Source organism: Dryas octopetala, chromosome 9 (genome assembly GCF_963921425.1).
Source record: "Dryas octopetala chromosome 9, drDryOcto1.1, whole genome shotgun sequence".
NCBI classification, from domain to species: Eukaryota; Viridiplantae; Streptophyta; class Magnoliopsida; order Rosales; family Rosaceae; genus Dryas; species Dryas octopetala.
The window spans coordinates 18,164,445-18,185,958 of record NC_141374.1 but is presented as its reverse complement, the minus strand read 5'-3'; the positions used below and the strand labels follow the sequence as shown (position 1 = coordinate 18,185,958).

Below are 21,514 nucleotides of genomic sequence, written 5' to 3'. Positions count from 1 at the left end.
TATTAGCCTATTACTCAACAGCTAGCCATATAGAAAAACTCGATTTTTTCTAGGCGGAAATAAATAAACAATTAATAATATAACTCTAAATTATAAGCTTATCCAAAGCTATATATATGATATCAGGTTGATTTTCTATGAAAATATAAATATATATACCGCAAAGGACTTATCAGTCATGCGCACGAAAAAGAATTCTCGCCTTTCAAATGTGAAATCACACATATGTAACATAAACTGTAATATATTATAATACTATATAGTTCTTTAGAGAGCACTTTATTCTCCTTCTTTGTAAATGTACACGCTTGAAACTATATATGAAGATTTTAAGCAAAAAACACTAGATATACAGAAATATGAGGGTTGGAAAAATATGTCCTCAACCATGGCTATATACTAAAAGACCTTGGAACACTAATAAATTGAATCTAGAACTTTTAAGCACATGTTGTGTAATAAAATAGAGAAGTAAATTAAAGATTAATGAATCTAGAGAGATATTGTTAATTATTTTATTTTCTATTGGTTGTCAAATATGATAGATGAATTATGGAAAGGTGGTCATACATACCTAGTACATATATTTTTTAATACTAAAACTTTTAAAAAATGTTAAAGATTCATACCCAAGCAGGGAAAAAGAACCGTGAGGAGGAGATTTAGGTCCCGTTTGAGATTGTTGTGGAGGACCCAAAAGCTGTTGTGGATGACAATTCTCAATCACCCACAACAGTTTTGGTGTTTGGTAAAAAAATGAAAAAGTGTTTTGCCCCACAATTCTCAACTCCCCACAGCAAAAATAGAAAGCAAGTTTGTAGGTGCTTTTGAAAGCTGCAGTGAATCACAGCAACAATGAAAATTTTATTTTACCCATAATACCCTCATTTTAGTAATTATAAATAGCCACAGCAGTTTTATATTACAATTTACCAAACACCTTCGTACTGCTTTTTGTACTCACAACACTTTTGAAAATATAGTTTACCAAACACTCAACTACTTTACTTCACAGCTGCTTTGTCTCACAGCAATCTCAAACTAAGCCTTAATCTTTCTTAAGTATCAACACTTAATTAGCTAGGTATGATTTTCCATTTGATATATTTTTAGATCCTATCAAATTAATTAAAAGAAAAAATTTCAATTTTGAAAAAGGCTATTAATTACCAACCAAAATTTTTGGAAACTCTACTACTGAATCGATGGCAATTTGGTTTTTTTTAGATTTGAAATAATTTTTTCTTTTTTTATACAGTATAAGAGGTAGATGGCATAAAATTAGCTCAAAGGCCACATGAGAGTTGATAGAATTTGCCCAAAGCCCAAATGAGTGAACCCCGTATGGAAAATCTTCCGTTAAGCTCACTTTTTTAGTAAACCGGGTCACTGACCCAGTGACCCGTCAGATGTTACCCACCCATTTATAGTATACAAATCAAATGCAGGATCCACCTCTTTGCGCCGCTTGAAAAACTTTCCCGAGAAAATCAAGGAAAGAAAGCGAGAGAAAGAGAGGGAAAATGGTTGGGGGCTCTAATACATGGGCCTACGTTCGAATCATCAGTGGCACCATTCTCGGTGGCGTTCTCGGATTCTACGTCATGGACCGCGTCGAGAAAAGCTACAAGGTCATTATCACTTCTCCCTCCATTTACTTATAATTCTTAAGCTCTCTGTTTGGTTCCCGGGAATTCACAAGAAAGAAAATTATGTTCCCCAGCTACCAAACAGTGGAACTGTAGCTTAAGTTGATTGTATATTTTTTTCATATGAATTCTTGGGTTTTGCCGTTTGGTGAATACAGGAGAAAGTGAAGGAGAGACTGAGAAGGTATGAAGAAGAAATGAAGAAGAAAGAGAAATTGAATGAGTTTGAAGAGTCTATGTAGCATTGTTTTTTTTTTTGTTAGCATTTTGTTCTGCTGTGTGGTTGCTTAGAAAATGTAAGAGAGAAGAGAATGAAATTTTGAATCGTATGTTTTTCACACGTTGAGCTCTAGTAGTGGAGTTTTAACCATATGATACATTGGCTATGTCTATGCTTGAGGAGAAGATCCCAACTTTGATGACCCACCATGATGGATGGAAGTTCCTAGAGTGCCATACTCCGTAAATCCTTCCTCTAAATCATCTTGAAGATGTGAACAATTTCTTTTTTTATTATTAAAAACCTTCCTTGTAATTGTAGGGATGATATTGAGTTATTGACAGAAATGAAAACTACTGATCAAATTAGAATAGAGAAGCAATACCCAAGCAAGATACATGCAACAGTAACAAAGGCAAAAGTAAATGCTCTCTCTCTCTCTCTAGGAAATTGTGTGTAATCCTAAAAAGGCAAAAAAGAAAGAAAAAAAAATAAAGAGAAGAATAACATGAAATATGAATGGTACAACTAAACCTTTGACACTCAACTTCTAGTGTCCTAGTAGCAAAACTGAAATTGGAATCAACAATCTGAACCAGAGCTTCATTCCCATCTTCCTTCTGTGCTTGAAAGCAATCTGTACTTCCCAAATTGAAAGCGATCACTGTGAGAAAAAGTGTCACACCTCCAGACACACTTATCTTATCAAGCATCAAGAATCGGGAAGCACTGTAAGAAAAACTGTCCACGTCCAGACACCATCTTCTCAAGCATCAAGAATCGGGAAACGGTGGTCCGGCCACTTGGGATATGCACGCTTGTACAAGCTCATGCATACGGTGTCGTGTTGCTGGAGGACCCCATTAAGGATGCATTTCATTGCCCCTGAGATAAAATTATATTTAGGAAAAAAAAAAAACACTTGATAACTACCTAATGTAATAAAAAGTGCAACCACAATATGATAATGACAGCTGAGACTGGCATCTTCACACTACAATTTTTGAACTATGTTGGCGATTTCAGCAATGTTGAAAAGATGGACGAAACGTTATCACAAGGGGAAGAGGAGATAGAAGAAAGAATACATATATTATTTTTTTCTGTACGATCTTGAAGGAGATAGAAGAAATAATCTTTACCATGTGTACCAACAGGCTCCTTGATGCGACCGCGACGACCACATTTGCTCCACACTTCCACAGGCTACCATCACACACATCAAGAAACATATTCATAATGATTGTAGTGAACTAGATGCAGGACAAATTATCTTTTTTTAAAATATCAGCTACGAGATTTGCTCACCTTGAACCATTTCACGTCCTCTGGATTATGGAACATATACCTTACAGCAGCTTTCAGTTTTGATACTCGTTGAGGGTAACTGCATCAAAATATGCTCAAGGTTCAATAAAAACCCTTCTTCCTGGTCATTGCTACTACTTTAGTATAACCTCAATCAAGAGTTGAGAAAAAATCGTACCCAGTTAAAATAATCTTCTTTAGTATAATCCTGTCAGGGTCAATGCTTCTCAGAGAACCAACAGCTGCAACTGTAGGTGCAGTGGCCCCTCCCTCAGAACTCCCCAAAGCTATCAAAGGAAGAGAAGGAAAAGAGATCGGAGCATAAACTGAAGCTATGGAAAAACGTCCTGCATGAAGAAACCTCTCCATTTTGTGCTTGTCCGAACTAATGTTGTCAGTAGAATATATTGGCCTGCAAAGTGATGAACAACAACATCAATAACTTTACAAAAATTCAATAAGAACACAGAGGATGGTATTAGAGAAACTACCTTGCAAGAAACTGGCGAAAGCCAACATGAAATATTAATTCGTCTTTGGATTTGATAGGAGCACTGAACGTGTCATGCTTTTTTATGCTGCAAACATAGATGCCATATGAGCACGATAAAACCTCCCTTTAAGAAGACCACAAAGCTGCAAAAATTGCTTAACTACAAGATACCTGAAATGGAGCACAGACATCTTGGACTCATGCTGCAAAAGGCCACATGCTATAACAGGCATTGCCTTTGCATGCATGCATAATTTAGAAGCAACAGGAGTCGGCACTTCTTTGATATAAAGCCTTGCATATGAGCTAGCTGCTACGCAGTCATCCCTGTTTTCTTGCTCCATATCTAAAGCTTTAGCAAGGACCTTTTTCTGTGTTCTGTTGAAGTTATCGAATGCAAAGATTCTGGCATACTCTGGAGGCAGAGACTCCTAAAGTTCATTAGAAACGCACATCAGTTGGACAGTTGATGTTCAGAAATAGTGAGACCTACTATTATAAATTACAAGAATGTTACTTTGGGATCCCATGACGAGGTCCTAAAGGACTTGAGGCCTCTATACTTCGCAAAACGCTTTCTTGCGGGAATGTCAATAGGTGTATCCACTTCATCTGGAAATTCTGAAACATAATAAAAACCATTAACAGCCAACTAGATAATGCAGCAGTAACAGTAAACTAATTACAATAAGCGAGTGTCAAATAAATCTATGAAATTCCAATACAGTAGTATATTATTTCGTGAAACTATGAAAAGGAAGGGGAAAAAAACTACAGAGACAAATGCCCAAGGTGCTACAAATATAGTTTTAATAATACAAATCATACAACAAAAGAATGAACATAAAAAAAAACTTTAAGTTATTCCAAGCACTACTTAGCGTCCATGTATAACAAAGCTTTGCCATCAGAGTAGGGTGATTATTGAGGAATATTTAAAAACAAAAAACGAAAGGCCATGAGGCAGTTTGGGGTAACAAAACCATAAACTGGGATGATACCGCAGAGGGCCCACTCCCACAGGCTGGGAGAGGGGGTGCACAGAAGATAAGTCACCAGTCATTAATGAGTGAACACTGTTTCAATACCATGGACTTTAAAGAAACAACACTATTTAGCTTTTTGAAAAGTAAGTACCCTCATCATCAGCATGTGATTGCTTTATTTTTTGAATCTCATTCTCTAACTGTTCCTTGGTCAAGTGTTCACCTTCCTGTACATCAAGACAAAAAAGGTAAGTCCATATTTGCCATCGTTTATATGTTGTGTCTTCATGTTAGATTCAGAAACCCTTTCACTGAGATCAGAGATCTGAATAATGCTGGTAACACAATAACAATCACTTACTGCATAATATACATATTAAACTCACCAGCATGACCGAATCAGCATCATTTTCTTCATCAGAGTCCCTAAAGCTTAAAGAAGCTTGATCATCACTGAGCTCTGAATCATTAGTGCCCTCTTGACCAGGATAACTACTGTCCATTTCATCCAATACCATACCATCAGCTTCATCATCAGTACTTGACTCCTCATCTGTACCATCCACAATCCAAGCAGCCTGCAAGAATAGAAATCATGCCTCTGATCTGTCACTAACAAATTTGGCCATTACCCACCAACATGAACAACAATGTCAAAGAATATAAAGGAAAAAAATAGATAGAAACAATCAGAATTATGGAGATTGACAAGAACAAATGCATACCTGGTATTCTGAAGTGCCTCGAGGAAGAGTCCTCTTTCTCACCCTTTTTTGTTTCTGATTTTTTTCAGCCTCAGCCATTTCTGCCTCTGTTGGCCATGTCTGACAAAAAGAATTATGTTTTAAGTGAAGTACCCCAGGCAATTCAATAATTCACCAAACCTCATGGTAAACTTAAGAAAATCCAAAAGTAAATCCTATTAGCTGCTTGATATAGGAGGCATTGCAAGGTTGATCACTGTGAGAAAAGGCATTCCTGTAGAATAATTGGTGCTGTGCTACAAAAGTTTGCCAATATAACATTCTGATTTGGTAGTTCAGGTATCTTCCACTCAAGTACCACCACCCATTTTCTTTTATTTATTCTTGGATAAACAATTTACAATCCATATTCTTAATATCAGTTAAAAAGTTATATTCATAGTAATGATAATGAGTGAGACAAATAATTAATAGAACAAAGATGTAATCTTGTTACCTGTTCACCTGCAAGGGGATCAGGAATATTCTCAACAAGTAAAGCCTCCTGCTTCTGAGGATCCGGAACCAAAGAACGAACAACCTTGAAATAGGCAAAGAAGACAGAGTTAAAACTCAAATGTTTAAAATTTCAAATAAAAAGCATATATTATATCAACTTATCATCATGGATTCATGGTCATACTTCACAAATTAATAAAAAGCATCCACATCTTATCATTACAAAGGAAAAACCTATTATATAGACATCTTATGCTTATATTTAAATAGAACATCTAATACCTCATCTGAATCCATGACATCCTGCTCTTTTCTTGCATTCAAAGGAAATGGATCCTTGAGAATGTCCATTTTGCACAACTGGAAATCCCCCGCACCAGAAATGTGAACCTGATATAAAGAAAAGTAAGGCAACTGCCAAATCATGCGGACAAAGGCGAGTGATTGGCTGAACTAAATACCAATTGATTCACAGAGAGACTGTGGGCACGCAGATATCCAGTGAGGAGAAGGGTACATTTTCCCGAATTAAAATCATCCACTACCATATCAACCTACAAAAAGAAACCAAAAAATAAAATGTAAACGAACTTGAATTTCTTATTTATTATTGAAGTTTTCTTCTTTATAAGAATAGTTGTTGTTCTACAAGGCACACATGCCTCACTATATAAGAAAATCCCCATCTAGTGCCCCAATGTTTCCACCTCTATCTAAAATAGGATGACACTGAAAACTTAAATAGATCCAAAATGAGCACCTTATGAGCCATCAGGTATGGGCGCTGAGTTCGCCAGTGAGGAACTGAGAGCCTTTGCTCCTTAAAGAGCCACATAAACTGCAATTATAGTAAGATGACAGGGGAGAGCTATGAGAGGCGTCAAATTATGTAAATATGAAATGAAATAAATGTCATCTGAATTATAACCCACTCTGAACTTTATGTTGAAAGCATTAGCGCCTAAGATAAAGAATCTATGGTCTGTAGACAGTTACCTTGTGCAACTCATCCTTTGTATCAGCTGGATAATATTTACAATCCTCAGGAAATTCAGAAGCAAGACTAGAAGTACATGTTTTCTTTGAATCATTTCTTCTTTTCATCTCAGTAGGTAGATCCTACAAGAATGTAAAAAAAGAAAAGGAAAAATTCCTATGTCAAGTTTGTGCAAAACCTAGTTTTCTTTTTCGTTGGATAATATTTTACTGAATATACAAAGTACATAAAAAATAACATACACGAATTAGCACAGCAGTGCTAGGTAACCCAAGAGACCTAAAAACAGAAAGACATTGACTTCCAAATGAGTCAATGTAGTCAGATGTGCTTCCTTCACACGAAGAGCTTGCTGAAGCCACAAAAGCAATGAGATCAGCAACCTACAATTCAAAGAGATGGTGTCAGAAAAACCAGGAAAATTAGGAAGAATACACAAGTGCCAGACTCTCTTACCTTAGCCATTTCCAAACATGATAGGAGATCCCCATGAGGTGCTTTCAGTACCTAAAGAAAAACTTGAGTTAGATACTTAGAAATCTTCACATCGGTGTTAATGACGCCATCAACACTAAACATTTAGATGATAGTCATCCAGTTAAAATAGAGCAGCAGAGGCAGGCTACCGTTGTTCTCAGTTTGTACTCAGACGAAGCAACTGTTGGCAATGCAGCTTCATAACCTTGTGGAGATAACAAGGAAAGGAGATCCTCGGCAAGTGAATTTAGGTTCACATCAGCAGAAAGCCCGAACAAAACCTGTCATTAATGGAAGTTAGAATGATAATACAGCTGAGGAAGACATTCTATCAAACCCCCTTTCTCTATCAATTCCACCTGAAAAGAAAATACTCACAATCACGCGGGGAGGACTCGTTGATCCACTTGAAGCCCTCTTCTCTTTCAAAAAAGCCGCCCGCTTTTGTTCCCGTAGCTACAGAATTGTGAAGTGGAGCATTAGATACATAAATTGAAAATTGGCACGAAAGAGAGAAAGAAGCAAATTTGAAAATCATACCATCTTGCCACGTTGAATGCGAGCCACCCGAGCTCCCTTGGCAACATTGCGCTCTGATTTACCAATCCTACTCTTATCTGAAGCACCAAAACCATCAAATTAATATGTACCAATTGCATTACATTGCAGTTTTCTCTTATTTTCAACCAAATCGAGATTAAAAACAAAATAGCATACAAAACCTGCAGTTTTGTGGAGATTGCGCGAGGATTTGGAAGAAAAGCGCGATTTATGGGGCTTGTTGAGTTGAGCTCGCGAGCCTCCCATGGCGACTGTCACACAGAAGCACTGCAGTTTATATAGCCGATTAGTGACGCAGTAAAATCTTATATGGACGCAATAGCGATTAGGAACAGAGAGAGATAAGCAGCAACGCCGAGTATCGAACAGAGAGAGTTTACCTTTTTCACTGCCGCAGCCGCTCGCTCACTCACTGCCGCCAAAGAGAGGGAGAGAGGGAGAGGCTGAAATGTTGTCTGGGTTTTGGGCTCGAGTTCTCTCCACGTAGGGTTGGGCTTACCAAAACGGTGCGTTTTGCTCAAAGGACTTTTAACCGTCATTAGAAAATTCTGTATATAAAAAGAAGGCGGGGAAATTCAAAGAGAACCGTTGGAGAGAGAGAGAGAGCGAGAGAGAATGGAGGATTCGGGGGCGATTCTCTGCCAAATCTCATCCTTGAAGGACATGCTTGACCAGGTACGCTTCAGCTCGTCCTCTCCAATCTTAATCAAAGCTTCCATTCCCAATTCCACGAGTTTTTTTTTTTGTTTGGTACTTTTCTCAGTGAGTTTCAACTTCAACCAAATCATCATCGATCGCTCAGAAATTTCTTATAAAATTAGGTGAACGACGAAATCGAGGCGAATATTCAGATCACGCGAGAGATTGAGTCGGAGATCGTCAAGTGCTCCGAAATCGAAAACGCTCTGGCGGCCAAAGAATCTGACCTCACCAAGACGCTCTACGTCTCGCACTTTGAGCTCAATGGATTGCTCACCGTCACCAGTAAATTCTCAAACCTCTAATCGTTCATTTTTTTTCCTTATTATACACATTGATTGGAGAATTATTAGCTTATTACTCACTTAATTCAATGTTCATTCATCTATTTATGGATAGAGTATTCAAGGAACTCAGTGGAGATTTTGGAGAAGGAATTGTGTCGTCTAAGAATGAAGCGCGACCAGACTCTTAAGAGAATCGACGAGAACCAGTATTAACCGTTTATTCTAATATAATTTTTTTTTTTTGGTAATTTTTAATGCGAATAGGATGTGAACGTTTTTTGAGTTTCATATGTGATATGAATGTATAAGCATTTGAACTAAAGTGCGTAAACTGATATCTGCATTACATACTGATGGCTAGCTGAATGACTTGTTTTGTTATAGGGAAAGGTTCATTGCATTTTGTGTAGAATTTCAGAAGGACATCGATAAGGGTAATGATAATGAACTACGGACTCTGATGTCAGAAAAAGAGTTCCTTGAAAATGAAATTCATTTCTTGGATGAGAAGAATAATGCTTTGAAGAATTCAATGCTGGCTTTTGTTGAAGGAATTCTTGAAGATCTTAATAGTTGCAACTCTGGTAAATATATCTTACTTTTTCTTATTTTATAACCACCTTAGTGTGAACAAGTCTTGTGTCAATATTTCGTATTAATTGCATATATTACTCTTGTAATTGTTGGTTTGAGTTCATACTCAATCATTCTATTCATTTACAGTTTAGGCTTGAGTTTAGCTAGGCTCATTTATCATATTTTCCATTTTTACACGATTGTAAAGGTTATAAAGACCTCATTGAGATGAACTCTATTCATTCTTTAAACTTTTCAAGTAAAAAGCCTTGTTACATAGAATTCATACCTTTTAATATGCTACCTCCAATTAAAATGTCAAAATGTCATTGGTCAAGGTAGTATGAGTAGAAGGTTTAACCTGTTCTTCTTTGATTAAAGCGAAGTTTTAACCTGTTCAATTAAATGCTAAGGTTTCTGCCAGCATAGTGGACTATTCTTGTAATTGTTCACTAATTCAGTTATATGCTACTTATTGTTGGTAAATGCAGCTTTAGAAGTTGAGATTCAGAGTGGGAATCTGGAGAACGAGAAATTGCTGAAGGATATTGATAATCTGAAAACTTCGCTTTCAACTATAGTAATTGATGATATCAGTGGTAAGCTTTTGACGTGATCTAAATGACAGAGATAATTGATTGTATTTTTTTTATATTTTGAAATTGTATTTGTACATTTCTGAGTGAAAGTCAGAATCAGTTCTCGATTATACTACTTTTGTTAACAAGATGATACTTTCTACAGTTAATAAATGTAGTTGTGAAATGTGATTTACTCTCTTTCTGAAAATGGTGAGATTTTGATACAGGGTTGGGAGACTGCAATATCTTTGTAAGAGCTCTTGAGATTATTAGCTAATTACTGACACAGTTTGTGCATCCTATATTCTTCACGTCAATACTATAAGAAAAAAAAAATTAAAAACATTATAAGATTCAAATCACTATATCCGGATAAGCACATTTCTGTTAATCATCCATATCTCCAGGTAAGTAATGGTATTTTTCCTTTTTGTTTGGTTTCTTTAGATTCGAAACCGGCATGTTAGTCTGTCCGCTTAGTAAGGCTGAGGATTAAGATTAGATGCAATGGTCCTGTTCTCCCTTCTGTATATGCACAGCATGAGTGAATGGATAAGCATATGCAGTATTGCTAAACGTTATTTGATAAGTATCACTCATTTTTGTGGCTTAAAGTGAACTTGGCATTTGTACTTTGTACCCCACACATCAATGTATTTATATCTGCACTTTTTCTGAGCAATATGTGTCATTGTGTTGTAACAGGACCAGGATCGTGGACTGTACAGTAAGTTTGAAGGTGTCACTCTGCTCCACTAAATTGGTAGGCCTAACTTGTATGTACTGCTTAAATCTTCTCTTCATAAATATTTTCTGGTATCAGGCTTTTGCAGTCATGCATGCAGCATTTGTTTGTTTGAATACAGTTGGCTTTGATAATTGCCAAGGGGAAGAAATCTAGCCAGTCAAAATTTTGACTTCCTGCAAATATAGATTTTAGGTTTGTACATCAAAATTCTCTCTTTTAGGGGAGGTGGGGAACACATTTTAATTTACTGTTATTAGGAAGGCCATTTTCTGATCTCTCTTCCAATTCATATATTAAAGTCATGACTTCTGGGTAGGGGTCCAGCTCCGGCCCTTCGGTACCTAGCCATGTAAAAATCGTCCTTGTTTTGTCGCTTTCAACTTAACGTAGGGGTCCAGCTTCAGCAGTTGCTGAAACCTTGCGTACGTGCTCATGCACTAACAGTCAAAAACTCAAAAATGCGATTTTCATTTTTCCTTTCATATATTTTTTTTTCTGTTCCATTTCTCATTGTTAAGCTATCATCATAGGCAAGATATAGAGACATTTAGAATTGTGGTTTACTTGTTTTGCATCGTGTGGCCATTTGATGCATGTAAGATGAGATAATATTTGTGTACATAGCTTGATTCAATCTGTTAAAAGTTCAAAATCAAATTGATGAACATAAAAAGGTTAGGTACAATACAAGGATCCAAGTGTCCTATTAGTATTACCCACAAAAATGGAAAGTACTGCGAAGCTCCCACATGGCCATATTAAAAAGAAGAGTCGAAGAACAGAAAAAGAGCTGTAGAGGGGATAGTTCAACCCCAAAAAAAAAAAAGTGGTTCAAAACCGTTTTAATAAAACTAGTTTGTCTTCCTCTTCCATGTCACGGACAGTGACCATGTCTCTCTGTTCAATATCACGTGCACCCCTGGCCCCGACCGTACCATACAGCTATGTCTTTTGTATTTTGATAGTTATTATTATTATTATCGTGGGTTCAAGTCTTTTCTAATCATGCCACCATATAATCTCCATATCGATCGGTCCTCGATGATTAGAAAAAGGATGAAGCTGGGTCCTTTGTCAGGTAGAGGGGTTCATTCATCCAAGTTTTTTAGCTTTGGGTGTCATACTCTAAGTGCTCAATTTGTCAATTTAGACTTCATAATTGATCCATTATGGCATTTAACACAAAGTTTGGCACCGTTAGCATGAGCCAGGGGGTAGCTTTTTGTTTTTTTTTTTCTTTTAAGGGAAAATTCGAGGAAGTAGCAGTTTGTGAAGGCATATTTTCCACCTTTCCTAGCTATATCTCTTTCTTGCCATTGTCACCCTACATTAAGGTGATTGTAGTTCCTACCAGCCTTAATGTACTCCCTATTTGGGAAGAGAGAGAGAGAGAGAGAGAGAGAGAGAGAGAGAGAGAGAGAGAGAGAGAGTTGGGCTCAATGTGTATGACTATTGACTATTGACTAGTGACTAGTGACTAATGAGGTTATAGAAGCATTGTACGTATTCATTATCCCCTTGATGATGCTTCATGTATAGTTTCATTAGGGCCCAGTTGAGGCTGGCTGGATCACACCCTATCTTCCCTATAAGAACAGCCCTCTACCATTCTGCTCTTTTCATGCAACCTAATCATTTCTCCAAGGTGAACCTAACACTCAATATCCAAAAATGGTTCACACAGAAGCGTGAAGAGAGAGCCAGCTAGACAGTTCAAATAGGAGATGGAGATGAAAAGTGATGATACTGCTGAAGCCTCTAAGAGAAGGTTTTCATGTAAAGGACTCTGCGGGTTTCTTAAAGAAGGAAGAGGAAGGCTCTACATACTCAGAAGATGTATTGTTATGCTTCTTTGTTGGCATGATTAGGATGTTTGGTGTATTTCAACTATTCACCTCCAGAAATTGTTTCTTTTCTCATTCCTCTTTCGTTTTTCAATGTTATATATGGACTATGTATAGTAATGAACTGCCTGTATTGACTCTCATGTTTTCTCTCTTAATGATAAAATTTTGGAGCAGATATGGTTTCATCATTTCTTCCCATAGAATTAATTGTTGGAAAATTTGAATCTTTCTGTGGAATGGTCTTTATTGGCCAATATTAAGTGTAGCATATGTCTTATCTCTTCATACTCTCCTTTTGAACAGAATGTTACTTGTAGCTCTATATGGATCAGCAGAAAGTTGAATCTTCAAATTCCTGTGATTCGGGTAAATTTAGCCTATACTTTATCAAACTGTTCTGTTTTGCATTATAAATTTTATTAAAGTGATACAGTTGATGTTCCAGTTCAATCCTCATGGAATATAATCCATGCCAAATGAACTCAGTATCTTACAACCAAAGTTTCAGTCACTACTTTCCTCATGAAATCTAGCCTATACTTTGTCTTCTTCTTTTCTTTTTTGTTTTTTAAAAGGGAGGTTTGGTATGCTTTGGGTATGGGGGCCATGTGGCCAAGGGTTCTTGCTGGTTAGGTCATCATGGTCGGTGGGACTGTTGTAGAGCAATGGTTTCCTGAAACACATGATGAACATGAGCCATGTGCTTGTTTTGTCTAAGATTGTCTGCATATCAGCACAATGCTCTCGTGTGTGTTATCTTGTTTTGGCCCAAAAAGGGCCATGAAGAGGGTGACAGTACAGAATACAATCAGGAGAAAAGGTTCTCATTCTAATATCTTCTGTGGGTCTGATCACACGCTAGCAGGCCCCCCCTCAGCCAGACCTTGTTGCAACTCTCTCTCTCTCTAAACACTGAAGCATATGTTGAAAGTTCATGTTAGTCCGCTAATCCAGTAGTTTATTAACATTTATGAACAGACGTTCTCAGGTGAGCATAAGCATCATTTTTGTCATACATCAAATAATTAAGAAGAGGGGGTTGCTGCTCTCTTCTTTTCTACTTGAATAAGACTGATCACCAAGCTTATAAAAGCTTCATTTTTCAGACTTTTATCAAGTTTGTATACCTTCACTGCAATAATTGTTTGATTTTGTTGAAGAATTCCTTTGGAATTTGTATACTGAAGCCAAGTTACCTATACCAATAAGTAGCCTTAAGATGCTCCCCAGGTGGGTGATCATGATGAGTTGTTTGCATCTGTGACTGCATCAAAACTCAAAGGTACAACCATTTAATGCAGTCACGGATCTGGCAAGTAATTGAGAAAAGGTCTTCTTTAACCACTATCTTTTGTATACCAAAGAACTAAAAAGGACTCAAGCAGTGAAGCCTCAATAAAGAATTATGAAGAACATACCTTGCTCATTTTCCTTTCCAAGCCAATAAAAAATCAAATGAGAAAATATATGTATGGCATCAAAGCTCCGTTTGTTTGACCGGAATCTTAGAATAAGAATAATAATTACACTCCTATTTTTGTCTATTTCGAAATGTAATGGGTTTTCAATTCCTAGTCCAACGTTTGAAACAAAAACATAATCAAAATTAGGAGAAGACTTGTTATTTTCATTCTAATGTTTAGTAATATTTCATACTATATTTTCTAATTTGGTAATTGACACATATCAATATAATAGGAAAGATAGGTGCCAATATTTTCTATTTTTCAAAGTTTGGTAATTTTTCCTATTATATTTTCTAATTTTTCAATATAGCTAAATAATAAAAGACTATATATGGTAATTTTTACATTCCAGATTAACTATGGAATAGAAATACCACGTATCTCGAGAGATTTTTTAGTATAACCGATACACCGTCATCTGGTGTAACCAGCATATGTGTCATAATATGAGTGGATGTTATTAATACTATATCCTACTAATATAAACATACCGTTCAATAATACCCTTACATGTTAGATTGATTACACCACGTGACGGTGTATCGGTTAGATTAAAAAATTCTTTCCTCATGGTATTTCTATTCCTCTTTTTTTTATAGAATTGGTTTATAGTCAACTATGATCAATTTTTTAGTTTTATTTCTTTTCCAATCAACCAAATATCTAATCTTCTTGAAATGAAATTCAATTCTCATTCCAAGTTTTGGATTTGGCCAAACAAACATGACCAAAAAGATGATAATTACCTTGGCTACAGGGGTAGGTCCCCTAAACTGTAACTGTAATTTAAGTATTACCTCTAGCCTCTAGGTGAAAGTTTATTATTACCAGTAATTGAAATTGCACTAGTGTTCTGGTATTGGTAAAATGACAGGTGCATATCTGTAGAGAATTAGAAAACAAAGGGCATATCCAGAAATACAAAAGAACAGTGGGAAAATAACTAAAAATAAAAAAACGATAAGGGTATCATTGCAAAAAGTAGTCACTATGGGTAGTTCATAGGTCGCAACCTTCTTCGCTTCTTGTTTCCCTTGAAATTTGCAGCGCCTTTCCATCTGCAGCAGACTAAACCACGCTTGTCCCACCCCAGGTAAGTACATTATCACTCCTTCTCCTTCACCTTCCTTCTTCCATGAGTATTTTAGCAATCCTATAAGCATATCATGCATCTATGCGTTCCGTACAATCTAGGGTTTCCTCATTCTTTCTCCAGTTCTGGTTTACACACACACACACTAGACTCTAGTACACTACAATTAATGTGTAGCATTAAAATTTTAAAACATAGACTATCTGGGCTACTAACTTTACTTTAGGTTCAGTCATTCTTTTTGAGAAAGTTAGAGAAATTTTCGCTGGGCAGCTTTAGCGTGGTTTGTTTTTGTTTTTTTTTTTGTTTTTCCCGAAAATCTGTGGTAAAATTTGGGTATCTATACTATGGCTGTCCGTGGTGCTGTATACAGGTGACTGCTAAATTTGGGTTATTTCTTTTTTGGCGGGAATGTCATCTCGAATTTATTTTGTATTTTTTTCTGGGTAAAAAGTAATATTGAACAGAAAAATATTAAAGTTAACATGATCAAGGAAATGAACTCTCTTTTTTTGCTTCATTTATTTTCTTTTGGATGTTTATAATGTTAAATCTAATGAAGACTTTTTATTTTTTCTTTCAAACAGTGTTCTTAATGTGTGTGTGTGTGTGTACATTGACAAGTTCCTAATTTTGGTCTACTGTCTGTTAATTCTTTTTGTTATATAAATTTGAACCGATTGGCTTGACCAAATCCATATGATCCATCACCCAAGAAAGCGTTGAAAATGAATGTTGAAATTTTAGAACAGCCATAATTGCTCCTAGCTCTCCAGATGTTTTATAATTTTCTTACTCTCTATGTTATGTGTATGCATCCGAATATGTTGACCACATTTTTTTGGTAATATGTTCAACATTATTTGTTGATGGTTGAAAATTTTGAAGGAATGATTCTGGCTGAAAATCCGCATGCCAGCTTTGAACACAACTTAGTATCAGAAACACTTCAAATGAGTCGTATAACAAATGGGGAGGCTGAGACAAGTCTTCACAAACCAAAAAATCAAGTTCAATGTCAAGGCTTTAATGGGAGATGTGGAAACTTGGGGTTTGATGGTACCAATGGTAGACATTGTTGTGATGAAAATTGTGGGGAAGAAGATATAGGAGATGCATCCACTGATGGTGTAAATGCAAATATGCTGCCTGATGTTTCAAGTGTAAGTGGTACATGGATATATGACTCACATTCAAGAAATATATGGTTGCTTGGAACAAAAATCATGCTTTTAATGGTTGTGTTTACAGATTGAGCTTTATTGTTCTGCAGAAAAAGGCAAGACAGCAAAAAGAAATGACTTTGCAAGATATGTATAACCAAGACCTTGATGACGATGATGATGACAGTGATTGGGAACCCTTCCAAAGGCATGTTGAGATTGTGAAGTGGTTCTGCACCAACTGTACAATGGTCAACCTCGATGATGCTGTCCAGTGTGATGTATGTCCCCACCCAGATTCTGAGATATAATTATGCTTATGATATCTTCTCTGTATTTCATAAGGAGACATGGTTGTGTAAGGATAATTTGGTGCTATTATTTCCATGCAGTTATGTAAGGAACATAGAGAATCTGGAATCCTAAGGCATGGATATTTTGCATCTTCCTTGGTAAAAGATACAGGCCATTCTGAGATTGAGTCTGACAGTAGAGAAAGACACAAAGGTTGGTACATGGTTGGCAATTGAGTTTATTTTATATGATTGGTTTGTCAATGTGCAAAGATTTCTCTTAAGAAGTCATCTTGTATTCTTACTGTTCATTGTCTTGTTGTCAAGCTTATTTTGGTTTTCTATTGCTTTTTTTTTTGGTAGTCACAGGTTCACAAGATTCAGCGTCAAATTGTTCCACTGCTGTAGGCTTTGATGAGAGAATGTTGCTACATTCAGAAGTATGGTATTGCTGTAATACATGTCTTCCTCATACTCTTTGTTATTTTTCTTCTTTTTTTTTGTCCTATTTTTTATTCCATTCTTTTGTGTTTAGCTGCAAATATGTGTTTTTTTTTCATGACATATCACTTAAGCCAAGTTCCACAAAACAGTTTTACTAGAAGTTTCATGTCAATCCTAGAAGTTTTTCTTTTCACTACTTTTTTTTGTCTGAATTTCTTTTTGCCTACTTTGCATATAATATTCATATGTTTTGGGAGATGAATGTGGCAAGCTGGAAACAGCTCATTTCTGTTTGTGGTGTACTTCCACTTTTTTTCCCTTTTCTGATGGTTGTTATGCTAGTGCAGGTTGAAATGAAGTCACAACCACACCCAGAAAGACCGGATCGTATACGAGCAATTGCTGCTAGCCTTGCTACAGCTGGTATTTATCTTCATTGAAGTTCCTTTAAGTTGTGCATTTCAATTGTCAGTACTAAATCTGGATTGTACTATGGAATGGCTGTGTGGTAATTTATCTAGGACTGTCTGTTAGTGTTATTATATATGTTTTTCTCTTAGATTGATAAGCAATGGAAAATTTTACCTGTGCAGGTATATTTCCAGGAAGATGCTATCCAATTTCTGCTAGAGAAATTACACGTGAAGAACTTAAGATGGTAAGTAACCACCCATATCTAGGTTTTGGAGGCATTCAAGGGCACACGTATGTAGAGCTATTTTTGTGAATGTGCGTGACCAAGGAAATTGGATGCCAGTTGGTTGAGTCCTGATTTTGGGAGGTTTAGGTCTTTGTAGTTCACTTTATGACAAACCTTTTTTGTGCTGTCATGATGCTGATGATGAACAGACTTTGTGGGGGTAGTTTGTCCTTCATAAGGAAAAAATTACAATGATAATTTAGATTGTCTTCCTTGGCCTGGTTTTGTAATTGTTGGCTTTACATTTTGGAATTAAAGGTCCATTCTTTGGAGCATATTGACGCTGTTGATCTTACAAGCCATATGTTTTCTAGGTATGTTTATTTGTGGCATTCATCTCTCTCTCTCTCTCTCTCTCTCCCCCTCCCTCCCCCCCTCTCTCCCTCTCTCCCTCTCTCCCTCTCTCCCTCTCTCCCTCTCTCCCTCTCTCTCTCTCTCTATTTCTCTATGCACTTGCTTGTGGTAAAGTAGGCAGCAGGATTGCCAATATTTGAGTTGACAATCCTTGGACCAATTTACATACATATTATAATATGGTTGTGTGAGCTTCCTTGCTTTCTTGATAGGACAAAAAATTTGAAACACTCAAACCAAAGCATCTATTACAAGCTGTTCTAGAAACACACACAAAAATAAATAAATAAAAGAAAAGAAAAGAAAAAACCTGCAAGAATATATTTTGACTTGAGCCCATATCTGCAGACTGAGTTTATAGAATTGGCTAGTACTATAGAAAAGGAGTGCACGACAAATATAGCTACTACGTTGACTAAATTGTATTTATTCTAGCGTCATGAATCTGAGCAAAAGTAGAAGCAAGGGTAACCCTAGATCTGATAGATTTTATTCAGACCTTTGCACAAATGACTTCTAAGTTTGTTACTAATGATCCCCTTTTTCTTAAGTAAACAACATCAGATTGCATTAATTGCAGTATGTAATAGTATGATAGATGGATGTTGACTTTGAATTGATAAATTATGTATGGTTGGCAGTTATTTCACTCCTGACACATATGCCAATGAACATTCAGCACGTGCTGCTAGGCTTGCTGCAGGTTTATGTGCTGATCTTGCTTCTGCAATTGTTTCTGGACGGACAAAAAATGGTTTTGCCCTGGTTTGTAAAGTCTTTTACTCTTATTTAGTGTGTTTTAAAGTTACAGACATAACAGGGAACCCGTTCAAAATATCATTTGCTTAAAGTTTATGCACCATTACTGAATGACTCAGGTCCGGCCTCCTGGGCATCATGCTGGTGTAAGACAAGCTATGGGGTTTTGCCTCCACAATAATGCAGCAGTTGCTGCATTAGCTGCTCAAGTATCTGGGGCTAAGAAAGTGCTAATTGTTGATTGGGTAAGTTCACTACTCTTATGTAATTATCTCATTATAATGTTTCTTTAGCTGCAGATGTCTGGATGAATATCAACCCTGAAATAGTATTCAATAACAACTGCAGGATGTTCATCATGGGAATGGCACACAAGAAATATTTGAACAGAACAAATCGGTGAGCAACATAGTAAATGAAATTTTGTCTTGCTATGTGCATCAACGTTTTAATGCACTACTCATTTCCAGTGAAATGATATGCCAGAGGAGGTGGTATGGTGATGGCTATGCCAGTTATGTTTTTGGAATGAAGAGTAAGCTAATTCCAATGTTGTACATTATAACTGTCAGAAACTTTGACATTGGGCTACAGATCCTGTTGATATAGAGGAAAAAATCATAAATATCTGAATTTGTTGTAGTCATGGTAACATTTTGGTAAAGCAAGCTTAGTAGAAACTTTTAGAAAAAACTGAACAAACCCTCCCCCACCATTGTACAATGTCTATACAAAAAGTTTATGTTATTGGAATATTTCCATTCTGGTTGTGTTAGTGCTGATAAGTTGGACCCATTCTTTAGGTCTTGTATATATCTTTGCATAGACATGAGGGGGGAAAGTTCTATCCTGGTACCGGAGCTGCTGATGAGGTACTAAATTGCTTACAATTGTTTTTGTTTTCTTTTTCAGTTGCAATTGTTTTTGTTTCATTTTCAGTTGCATTTTACTGTCTTTTTCTATTTTGATAAAATAATCTTCTTCTACCGACCAACTCATCCTCGTGATTTTGGTTTTGTGTTAAATTCTGAACTCGTGATTTAGCCTTGTGTTTAGACTGCAAGTAACCTTTTGGTCACTGAGGGGTGGCTCCAAGATTTTTGTTTCATTCTGAAATTTATTTCTTTTGGCCTATGTCATTTGTTAGCTTATACTTCTGACTATTCTGTCTGGTTCTTCTACATCCTTTGTTTGAGCTGCTTGTAAGTAATCAAGCATACTCTCATGCAGTTTCATTAGTACACTATTATGTATTGGACTATAACTGATGGACTTCAGTGATGACTTCTTCAGGTTGGTACTATGGGGGCTGAAGGATACTGTGTGAATGTTCCATGGAGTTGTGGTGGAGTTGGCGATAATGATTATATTTTTGCATTTCAGCATGTTGTGCTTCCTATAGGTAATTATTTTCTAAAAAGGGGCTTGTATCATATTGGTAACAATATCTCCACTGTTAAATTATTCTTTTTGTTAATGGTTCTGAAACACATGATTTTTCGCAGCTTCTAAATTTGCTCCCGATTTCACCATCATATCAGCAGGATTTGATGCAGCAAGGGGTGATCCTCTAGGATGCTGTGATGTAAAGATTTATTTTATTTGCTGACAGTATTTTTCTTTCATTGCAGATAAGCATATTGGCAATGCTGAGTTATTTGATTGCTTAAGCATAACTGGATGTTAGCATTCAAAAGCTTGTTTCATACCATTTTTGCTTCTAGTGTCTTACATTGTGCTGATTTTCTTGTTGTAGGTTACTCCTGCCGGCTATGCAAAGATGACACACATGTTGACTAACTTGTCTAGAGGAAAGTTGCTTGTTATTCTTGAGGGCGGGTTTGTGGCTCATCTTTTTCTCTCTTGATTTTTGTTTGTCCGAGATTCTATGTACCACTCTTTAGCCATATTTAATTGGATAATGTTTCATTTGCAGTTACAATCTTCGTTCCATATCATCTTCTGCTACTGAAGTAATTAAGGTGATTATTTCTTAATCTTATGAGAACCTAGAGATGTCAATGCCTTCCCATTTATCCTTTTAAATATCAATCGCATTTCTGACTTGTGTTTATGTGAGATAGGTATTGCTCGGTGAAAGTCCAGGATGTGAATTGGACAACAGTTTGCCTTCCAAAGCTGGCCTACAAACTGTTCTGGAGGTCCTTAAAATTCAAACGAACTACTGGCCTGGTTTGGAATCCAGCTTTACGAAATTGCAGTCAAAATGGAGAATGTGCTCGATTCAAAACAGAAGTGAGGATTCAAATTTGGCAGAGGGATCAGTGTATGGTTGAAATTGATTGGTCCTAAAAGTTTATTATTCCTTTTATTGCTTGCAGGAAAACAAATAAGAAAGAGACGGCGGGCTGTGGCACCAAAATGGTGGAAATGGGGCCGGAAAGGTCTATTGTATCGTCTTTTAAATGGGCATTTCCATGTGAAACGAAGGGTTGTTTGATCGACTCTGTGGATCATATCATCATGCTTCCCCATGTATTTTGGTGCATTTTGTACACTTGCTCCGGGATGTCTTTTTTGCTTAACCATGATGTTTGAATCTTATATTATGAGAATTTATATATATATATATATTTTTTTTTTTTTTTTA

At 36.5% G+C, this 21,514-nt stretch overlaps 5 protein-coding genes across 6 annotated transcripts; 4 read left to right on the top strand and 1 right to left on the bottom strand.

Moving 5' to 3' along the window:
• Positions 1-1,399: 1,399 nt before the first annotated feature.
• On the top strand, positions 1,400-2,070 carry LOC147275177 (ATP-dependent helicase/nuclease subunit). The gene is made up of 2 exons (XM_086256619.1): positions 1,400-1,631; positions 1,808-2,070. The coding sequence occupies exons 1-2, from the start codon at positions 1,524-1,526 to the stop codon at positions 1,889-1,891; spliced, it is 192 nt and encodes a 63-aa protein (XP_086112745.1). The 5' UTR covers positions 1,400-1,523; the 3' UTR covers positions 1,892-2,070.
• Positions 2,071-2,203: 133 nt separating this feature from the next.
• On the bottom strand, positions 2,204-8,341 carry LOC147275176 (uncharacterized). The gene is made up of 22 exons (XM_086256618.1): positions 8,274-8,341; positions 8,055-8,160; positions 7,873-7,949; positions 7,711-7,788; positions 7,482-7,613; positions 7,312-7,362; positions 7,098-7,238; positions 6,855-6,977; positions 6,619-6,696; positions 6,320-6,412; positions 6,141-6,248; positions 5,857-5,940; positions 5,382-5,480; positions 5,043-5,234; positions 4,808-4,883; positions 4,188-4,291; positions 3,842-4,101; positions 3,669-3,755; positions 3,356-3,589; positions 3,178-3,256; positions 3,012-3,075; positions 2,204-2,754 (listed from the first exon to the last, which is right to left on the bottom strand). Exons 2-22 carry the CDS (start codon positions 8,137-8,139, stop codon positions 2,636-2,638), a joined length of 2,364 nt encoding a protein of 787 aa, XP_086112744.1. The 5' UTR covers positions 8,140-8,160; positions 8,274-8,341; the 3' UTR covers positions 2,204-2,635.
• Positions 8,342-8,508: 167 nt separating this feature from the next.
• LOC147275175 (uncharacterized) lies at positions 8,509-10,866 on the top strand. The gene is made up of 6 exons (XM_086227738.1): positions 8,509-8,568; positions 8,715-8,877; positions 8,992-9,085; positions 9,264-9,463; positions 9,947-10,054; positions 10,742-10,866. Exons 1-6 carry the CDS (start codon positions 8,509-8,511, stop codon positions 10,765-10,767), a joined length of 651 nt encoding a protein of 216 aa, XP_086083864.1. The 3' UTR covers positions 10,768-10,866.
• Positions 10,867-12,425: 1,559 nt separating this feature from the next.
• Positions 12,426-12,992, top strand: RTFL20 (ROTUNDIFOLIA like 20). The gene has a single exon (XM_086227740.1). The coding sequence runs from the start codon at positions 12,509-12,511 to the stop codon at positions 12,650-12,652; it is 144 nt and encodes a 47-aa protein (XP_086083866.1). The 5' UTR covers positions 12,426-12,508; the 3' UTR covers positions 12,653-12,992.
• A 2,110-nt stretch (positions 12,993-15,102) lies between these two features.
• On the top strand, positions 15,103-21,502 carry HDA15 (histone deacetylase 15). Of its 2 annotated transcripts, none has more exons than XM_086256392.1 (18): positions 15,103-15,190; positions 16,079-16,353; positions 16,464-16,634; positions 16,746-16,860; positions 17,016-17,086; positions 17,438-17,513; positions 17,684-17,748; positions 18,049-18,104; positions 18,786-18,909; positions 19,023-19,148; positions 19,252-19,302; positions 19,707-19,775; positions 20,197-20,305; positions 20,409-20,488; positions 20,660-20,742; positions 20,840-20,885; positions 20,988-21,159; positions 21,246-21,502. In XM_086256392.1, the coding sequence occupies exons 2-18, from the start codon at positions 16,081-16,083 to the stop codon at positions 21,362-21,364; spliced, it is 1,806 nt and encodes a 601-aa protein (XP_086112518.1). In that variant the 5' UTR covers positions 15,103-15,190; positions 16,079-16,080; the 3' UTR covers positions 21,365-21,502. The 2 variants fall into 2 exon arrangements, with proteins under 2 accessions (XP_086112518.1, XP_086112517.1); XM_086256391.1 differs by having other exon boundaries at positions 17,010-17,086.
• Positions 21,503-21,514: the final 12 nt, after the last annotated feature.